General features: G+C 37.8%; 3 protein-coding genes across 3 annotated transcripts in view; 1 reads left to right on the top strand and 2 right to left on the bottom strand.

Moving 5' to 3' along the window:
• The window catches only part of LOC108558242 (sodium/hydrogen exchanger 8), a 5377-nt gene extending 2364 nt beyond the window's left edge, over positions 1-3013 (bottom strand). The window contains exon 1 of the mRNA XM_017915087.1: positions 1119-3013. Coding sequence (XP_017770576.1) covers positions 1119-2939 — 1821 coding nt within the window. The 5' untranslated portion in view covers positions 2940-3013. The remainder of the gene's footprint in view (positions 1-1118) is intronic.
• A 252-nt stretch (positions 3014-3265) lies between these two features.
• On the top strand, positions 3266-4000 carry LOC108558223. Its single transcript, XM_017915059.1, has 3 exons — positions 3266-3456; positions 3524-3662; positions 3720-4000. Exons 1-3 carry the CDS (start codon positions 3355-3357, stop codon positions 3950-3952), a joined length of 474 nt encoding a protein of 157 aa, XP_017770548.1. The 5' UTR covers positions 3266-3354; the 3' UTR covers positions 3953-4000.
• Positions 3935-5390, bottom strand: LOC108558222 (serine protease HTRA2, mitochondrial-like). Its single transcript, XM_017915058.1, has 3 exons — positions 4476-5390; positions 4226-4427; positions 3935-4170 (listed from the first exon to the last, which is right to left on the bottom strand). The coding sequence occupies exons 1-3, from the start codon at positions 5299-5301 to the stop codon at positions 4002-4004; spliced, it is 1197 nt and encodes a 398-aa protein (XP_017770547.1). The 5' UTR covers positions 5302-5390; the 3' UTR covers positions 3935-4001.
• Positions 5391-8269: the final 2879 nt, after the last annotated feature.

The raw sequence follows: 8269 nt of genomic DNA, 5'->3' as shown, positions 1-8269 counted from the left end.
TAGAAGTTAATTTTCAATTAGATAAAAGAAATGTTAACTTTATGTGATGTAATAACTATTAGCAATGAATTGCTTATGCAATTTATGCGGACTAAATGGTGGTCATATTCCCATTATGATTACTCTAGTTTTTTATTTTAATTACACGAGCGACGAGGAAAATCGATAATTGTGTTAATTTTTTAATTAATTAAAAAAAATAGCTTTTAGTAGAATGATATCAGTATTGATTCAATGATCATTATTTATTTTTCAACTACGAATCGATTTTCTTGAAGCATTTAATAAGAGAAAAGAAATTACGAATAGCAATGGAATTCCTCGCATTTTTGAATGAAGACATTTTATAAATTCATTAAAATTTGTATTCAAAATTGGAGATAATAATTGAAAATGAGTAATAATAGAAGTTAATTTTCAATTAGATAAAAGAATGTTAACTTTATGTTATGTAATAACTATTAGCAATGAATTGCTTATGCAATTTATGCGGACTAAATGGTGGTCATATTCCCATTATGATTACTCTAGTTCTTTTTTTTAATCGATAATTGTGTTAATTTTTGTAATTAATTAAAAAAAATAGCTTTTAGTAGAATGATATCAGTATTGACTCAATGATCATTATTTATTTTTCAACTACGAATCGATTTTCTTGAAGCATTTAATAAGAGAAAAGAAATTACGAATAGCAATGGAATTCCTCGCATTTCTCATATCTCTTTGAATAAAAACTATTAAAAAATTGGAGATAATAATTGAAAATGAGTATTAATAGAAGTTAATTTTCAATTAGATAAAAGAATGTTAACTTTATGTGATGTAATAACTATTAGCAATGAATTGCTTATGCAATTTATGCGGACTAAATGGTGGTCATATTCCCATTATGATTACTCTAGTTTTTTTTTAATTACACGAGCGACGAGGAAAATAATTGTGTTAATTTTTTAATTAATTAAAAAATAGCTTTTAGTAGAATTACCAAAAAGATAGATACGTTTTATAATTTGAATAAAGTGTAAAATTTAACTTCTCTCCAAATTATGTGAATTATATAATGATTAATGTTGAGTTATTCGAATGGAGAGGATGATTGATAATTAACAGATGCTCACCTGTTGGGTGAATCTCCTGGTGAAGAACGGTATGAAATATTTAAGATCGTATTTGGCGAAGCCTTTGATCCTCGAAGAGATGAAAGAGACCTCCATTTCGCCTTCAGTGGTTTCGGATAAGTGCTCCGAGTCTATGGCCTGTCCCCATTCCCGGGTCTTGCTCAGAGTGACCTCCCTATCCTTCTTCTTTTTCCTGAGCCTCCTCGACGGATTCTTCGTGGCTTGCATGAATTTCAGAAGAGGCATCGTTGATCCACCGAAGACCAACGTCGTTATCAGCACGATGATCAGCGTGGTGGTGATGATGACGTGCCTCGTTTCGTCGCTGAAGTTCAGATGAAGGGAAAGGGCGTACGAGATTGCACCGCGAAGCCCGCTGAACCACATGATGAACATCATCTTCTTGGTGATCTGATGCTCCCTGAACTTGTTGCAGAGTATTGCCAAGGGGAAGATGTTGCACGCTCTCCCGATCAGACACAGGATGAAACTCCAGATGATCAGAGCGGGTTCGGTGCGATGCTTGAAGCTGAACAGGGCCAAACCCAGGTAGGCGAAGACGCAAGTCTCCGCGATGAAACTCAACGTCCTCAGAGTCTGCTGCATCGTGATCTGCGTGACGGTCGATAAATTGTAATGCGTGTAATGGGACATGACGATGCCGCAGAACAATATAGCCATGATCCCAGACAGATGGATTCCTTCAGCGAGGACGTAAGGGCCGTACGTGAAGACGAGCATCATGCCGAATTCCAGAGAAGGATTCTTCCTTAAATCGACGTGCTTCAAAAGTAGAGCGCTCACCAACGCGAAGACCACTCCGATTCCAGCCGAAGCGAAGAACATCAAGCAGAATCTGTTGATCCCGATGATGATGGCCTCTCCGGTCGACGTGACCGGATCGTTCGATTCCAAAACGGCTGTCGTCAGTACAATAGCTATGGCATCGTTCAAGATGCTCTCACCAAAGACCAGCATGTTGAGGACGGGATCAACGTTCAGAGCGTGGAAAATAGCAACAGTGGCCACCGGATCCACAGCGGAGATCAACGATCCGAAAGCGAAAGACTCCAAGAAGCTCAACTTGTAAACGACATCCGCGATCCCCAGAAAGTAAATTCCGAAACCGATGACGAAGGCTGATATCGTGGTGCCAATTATCGCGAAAACCAGTATGGATCCGATGTTCTGGAAGAAATTGCCCTTGTGCAAATTGTACCCTGATTCGAAGATAATTGGTGGTAATAACACTAAAAAGAAAGCTGTCGGAGAGAACGCCTCTTCTTTTCGCCAATTGCTTATGTTCCTATCCGATAGGGCGTTCATAACGAGTCCAATCAGAGCTCCAAGGAACACTATGACTATGCTCTCGGGAACGTATTGGAATCCAGTGTGCAGCATCAGATGGATCAGCAAGATTCCCAGAGCCAACACGCAGAGCACGAAGAATATTGCCATCGAACTGTTGTGCTCATCCTCAGCGGCTCCTTTGTCAGGCAACACTGGATCTGCTGAGGCTGTCGTGGAGCTGACATTGCTTATAATTGGGGGTGCAGCACTTGTCGCTGGTTTAACAGTTGTAGTGGTTGTGGTCGTACTAGTTGTTGTAGTAGTTGATGAATTTGATACGTTACTGTTTGCTTGCGGGGCTGAAGATGACGTCGCCTCCACTGGGGGCACGGACACCTGCGTGGGCTTCGAGGCCTGAGCCAATGTTGTCTCAGTGGAGACCTCCTTCTGGGAAGACACCAAATTCAGCACCACCACCAGCAGCATGAAGATTCCCATTAAATACAGCTTTATCTTCATCGTAACTTTCATTCAATTGCGACTTCTTCAGCACATCACGACGAACCTCTCAATCGCCCATCTGACAAACAACTGTTGTCATTGTTGTTGACAAATGTCATCATCGTGTTCACGTGACACCTCGCATAATTGCCAAAACATATGATCGAACATGACGAAATATTGAAATATCAAAGAAACGAAATATATATAAAAATACAAGAACACTCATCAATAATTCGATTAATTAATATTGCAATTAATTAAAGAAAGCATGATTTTAAATAATAATAATAAAGAAATTAGGGGCAACAGCGCGCACATGGTATTGATTTTAAGCGCATGCGTGCTGCAAACGTCACATTTCAATTTTGACAGTTCTTCGCCGATGTTTTGGTTCGTGGGTTAAGTTTATTTTTGATTAATTTTAAGAAACCAGAGAGTCGTTATGGAGGACGCTTTCCATAAAGTCGTGGAGCACATCTTCAACAATTGGACGGCTCTGCAGCTCGCCGTGGAGCATTCCATGGGTGGACCCAACAGCAAACAGGTTTGCTCAAGTCCAGGGAAACTAACCTCAAATTCGTATTAATGCACGTTCTTTTACCATTCATCAGGTCGCCGTGCAGTCCATGAACTACATAGTCAGTTATGGAATGTCCGAGCAGGATCTGGAATCTGAGGATTTCGAGGATGTGCTGGAGGACATCATGGATCGGGAATTTGACACTCTGTGTGAAGACAACTCGATTGCAGGTTCGTTGAGAGTCACCACTGAAAGAGAATCAAATTGTTGTAATTTATTGCTTTTAGAAATATCGCAGTTGTTGTACAAGTTTTTGCAAATGATAAAGAAGGGCAACGTTGAGGAATACAATGTTGAATATGCCAAGTTGCCGGTGAGGCCCCAATGGATCACAAATCAGGCGCCAGCGCCGAAGAAGAGAGAGGAAGTACCAGCACCAAGTGGTGAGAGTGCTGTGGAGGAATCTATGGATGCGGAGGACTCGGAATGGACGCAAGTTAAATCGAAGAAGAAACGATGAATCAAACCTTTTATTTAAAAATATATATATATGCATATAAAAATCACATTTACGTGTCTTGCGGTACGATCACTAATTCCTGGTAAACCCCTGAGCGAATGATCGTCATTAAGAGTTTGTAGTTGTCTCTGCTTTCAAGGATATCGTAAACATCGTTTGCTTTAGTGATGGCCTTCTTGTTGATGGATACAACAATATCACCAGGTTTCAATCCGCCTCTGAAAGATTCCATTAAGATCCTTCGATACTGGTAATTTTTGTTTTGTTACTTACACATCAGCCGGAGAACCATAGATGACTTTCCAGACTAAGACACCTTCTTTGATGGTGGCCGGAAAGTACTGATCCCTTTGTCTCATCTCATTCACAATCTGCGGGGTCAATGTTAGCATGGTGATTCCCATGTACCTTTTGGCTGCAGGTAAAACTTGCTTCTTTACACTACTCGATTGGAGCAGGAATGCTTTCACATAGTCTGCAAAAGCCCATTTGATTAATTGGATTTCGAGATCTCACTATGTACCTATTGGAATAGCAAAGGAAATGCCTGAAGTCACTTTCATGCTGTTCACACCGATCGCCTCTCCGTCCAGATTCACCAAAGGTCCTCCAGAGTTACCAAAGTTGATTGCAGCATCCGTCTGGATGTACACCATATCCTTTCCTCTCATCCCCAACTCATCGGACCCTCTGTGCGTCGAACTTATAACCCCTGAAGTCACTGTATTACTCAGCGCCAATGGACTTCCGATAGCAACAACAAACTCGCCCGGCCTCAGATCTGAGGAGTTCCCTAATTTCATGGCTGGTAAATTATTAGCGTTTATCCTCACCGTCGCCAGATCACTGTGCATGTCAACACTCTCGATAGCTCCCTGATAAATGTTTCCATTCAGCAGTTTAACAATCACATTCGTGTTTGGTTTTGAAGCAACAACATGGGCGTTAGTTAAAATCAAACCGTCCTCAGCGATTATAAAACCTGAACCATTCGAAATTGTGATTGATTGCCCAGTGAAAAACTCTTTTCTGGTAGCATCCTTTATCTCTATATACACTACAGATGGTGCCGACTCCTCAACCACATCGGCTATAAAATTATGCTGGCTGCGTCTGTTCTTTACCGGTGTTGCAGCATCCACTTTTGTACCAAAGCCAAGGTATTGGTACACCAGGTATCCTGATCCAAGCAGCATCAGGTACTTCAGATTGTCCAATAAGGATGAATCTCTGCTCTGCGATTGATTTACAGCTACAGCTGCTGTGGACATTACTGAAGGTTTCAGATGCTGACATTTTGCTGCCCTTACGATCTTCGGCGTGCAGAGCCTTCTGGTCACGAAATTCATCCTTATGGTGTTTACTTTCTAAAAGATCTGGCAGAAGAGCTCATATTGAGGTTAGCGGATTACATGTTTGCAGGTTATGTTTGTATTAAAGGGACCTTTATCAGATACGAATTTATCCAATAGATATTAAGTAGCTGCTGCCACCTGGTGATGCAAAAAAGATCAATTTAAGATCTTAAATCAAACTTTTTTTTTCAGCATTATTTAATTAATAACCATTATTTAACTAATTCTATTACATACAGTTTAATCTATGCACTTTCAGCTTTATTTTGAGCATAAATAGTGGAAAATTTGATTAGTAATTGTAGAGAAAAACAATTATAAAGTAGGCAATGATTTAATTTCTTCACTTAAAAATTTGATTAACAATTAACACACAAATTAAAGAGAAAATTATGACTTTTCCAATAATCCTAATAATATCAGATGTGTGCTAGGTCTTGTTCGTCTATTCTAATTTAATGAATTAATAAAAATATGAAAAAAAAAGTATCTGCACCTTTTATTAAATTACTTGATAATAATACATGCTAATTAGACTAATGAATAATCGAATTAAAGAAGAAACTGTAGTCTTTCTAAAGAGCTCAATATGAGATTTGTGCTTCGCTCATTTCGTCTGATTTAAGCAATCTAAGTTTAAGGAATTAATAGAAATATGAAAAAAAAGTATCTGTACCTTTTATTGAATTACTTGATAATAATACATGATAATTAGACCAACGAATAAGCGAATTAAAGAAGAAACTGTAGTCTTTCCAAAGAGCCCAATATCAGATTTGTGCTTTGTTCTTTTCGTTTGATATAAGTAGTCTAAGTTTAAGGAATTAAAAAAATATGAAAAAAAAGTATCTGCACATTTTATGGAATTACTTGATAATAATGCATGCTAATTATATCAACGAATAAGCGAATTAAAGAAGAAACTGTAGTCTTTCCAACAAGCCCAAAATGAGATTTGTGCTTCGCTCTGTTCGTCTGATCTAAGCCGTCTAACTTTAAAGAATTAATAAAAATATGAAGAAAAAAAACTATCTGCACCTTTTATTAAATTACTTGATAATAATACATGCTAATTAGACTAATGAATAACCAAATTAAAGAAGAAACTGTAGTCTTTCCAAAGAGCCCAATATGAGATTTGTGCTTCGCTCTGTTCGTCTGATCTAAGCAGTATAAGTTTAAGGAATTAATAAAAATATAAAAAAAAAGTATCTGTACCTTTTATTAAATTACTTGATAATAATGCATGCTAATTAAACTAATGAATAAGCGAATTAAAGAAGAAACTGTAGTCTTTCCAAAGAGCCCAAAATGAGATTTGTGCTTTGCTCTATTCGTCTGATCTAAGCAGTCTAATTTTAAGGAATTAATAAAAATATGAAAAAAAAAGTATCTGTACCTTTTATTAAATTACTTGATAATAATGCATGCTAATTAAACTAATGAATAAGCGAATTAAAGAAGAAACTGTAGTCTTTCTAAAGAGCCCAAAATGAGATTTGTGCTTCGCTCTTTTCGTTTGATGTAAGCAGTCTAAGTTTAAGGAATTAATTAATAAAATTAATAAAAATATGACAAAAAAGTATCTGCACTTATTATTGAATTACTTGATAATAATACATGCTAATTAGACTAATGAATAAGTGAATTAAAGAAGAAACTGTAGTCTTTTCAAAGATCCCAAAATGAGATTTGTGCTTCGCTCTGTTCGTCTGATCTAAGCAGTATAAGTTTAAGGAATTAATAAAAATATGTATCTGCACCTTTTATTGAATTACTTGATAATACTACATGCTAATTAGACCAACGAATAAGCGAATTAAAGAAGAAACTGTAGTCTTTCCAAAGAGTCCAATATGAGATTTGTGCTTCGCTCTGTTCGTCTGATCTAAGCAGTATAAGTTTAAGGAATTAATAAAAATATGAAGAAAAAAAAAACTATCAGCATCTTTTATTTGATTTCTTGATAATAACGCATACTAATTAGACTAATTAATAAGCAAATTAAAGATAAAACTATGGTCTTTCCAATGAGATTACTACCAGATTTCTGATCGATTACGTTCAATTTTTGTAAGATCTCAAAGTTGGGCAATCAAATGTTTCAAAGTTGATAATCCCTTACGAGATATGTATGAATCATGTTGTGATTTGAAGTAAGGTTGTTGAAGAGCAGAGAGGTGTTATTTAGACGGCGCTGGGTGATAGTTGGGATGTGTGTAATTAAGTCTGGATTGATGGGCGAAATGCGCGGCGCGGATTATCGCGTTTGACTAATTGAGATTGAAATGTTGGAGATGAAGATTGGTTTCAGTGCGTGTCCTTTTGCTAAAGAATCGTTGTCTAGAAGGAAAAGATGATGCTGCAGCAGCACAGGCGTGTAAATGCGCAAAGTCTAAAATAATAAATGGGTGAGTTTGTGAGGTATAAAATTGGGATGAATCAGAGCCATTGATCAAAATATAAATATATTGTGCACGGTAATGGCAAATCTAATGGTCGACTAACAACGGCAATAAATCACGGCCCAGTCTATTTATCAAAGGCAACCTACAATTGAATCTCTCCCCCAGATCCATCCGAAGAGCGAGACGACGCATACCGAGTCACAAGCGCACAAGCATGCATCTTCTATACAACCACATCTAACCATCCGCGCGCTTCTTGCGCGCCGCACTTCTCTCTATTCTACCCATCATCATCATCATCATCTTTGTCTTCGTCTTCGTCGTGGTCTTGAGAGAAGCACGGGCAGGCCGGCCACGTTTCACCTTAGGTACCATTTTAAAATTGAAATATAAATATCAATTATGCAATCGTACCCTATGATTTTCCCGGCCGGAGAAATTAATTATTGCGATACGTTATTTTCAGTAATTTTCGCTTGACGTTTTGAATTATCCGTGCACGTTTCTGGAGCTCTCACCACGACGGACGGACCTATTCTCACAACCTCCTCAAC

This window comes from Nicrophorus vespilloides, unplaced genomic scaffold (assembly GCF_001412225.1).
Source record: "Nicrophorus vespilloides isolate i.1.1-1 unplaced genomic scaffold, Nicve_v1.0, whole genome shotgun sequence".
Classification (NCBI taxonomy): Eukaryota; Metazoa; Arthropoda; class Insecta; order Coleoptera; family Silphidae; genus Nicrophorus; species Nicrophorus vespilloides.
This window is presented reverse-complemented; position numbering and strand designations above follow the sequence as displayed.

Bases quoted from the DNA above. Each gene is read 5' to 3' on its own strand.
- LOC108558223 (XM_017915059.1), top strand. From the start codon at position 3,355: ATGGAGGACGCTTTCCATAAAGTCGTGGAGCACATCTTCAACAATTGG. The intron at 3,457-3,523 runs GTTTGCTCAAGT...ACCATTCATCAG, and splicing joins GTGGACCCAACAGCAAACAG to GTCGCCGTGCAGTCCATGAA. The intron at 3,663-3,719 runs GTTCGTTGAGAG...TATTGCTTTTAG, and splicing joins TGAAGACAACTCGATTGCAG to AAATATCGCAGTTGTTGTAC.
- LOC108558222 (XM_017915058.1), bottom strand. From the start codon at position 5,301: ATGAATTTCGTGACCAGAAGGCTCTGCACGCCGAAGATCGTAAGGGCA. The intron at 4,428-4,475 runs GTACATAGTGAG...GGGCTTTTGCAG, and splicing joins TTCCTTTGCTATTCCAATAG to ACTATGTGAAAGCATTCCTG. The intron at 4,171-4,225 runs GTAAGTAACAAA...GGAATCTTTCAG, and splicing joins TATGGTTCTCCGGCTGATGT to AGGCGGATTGAAACCTGGTG.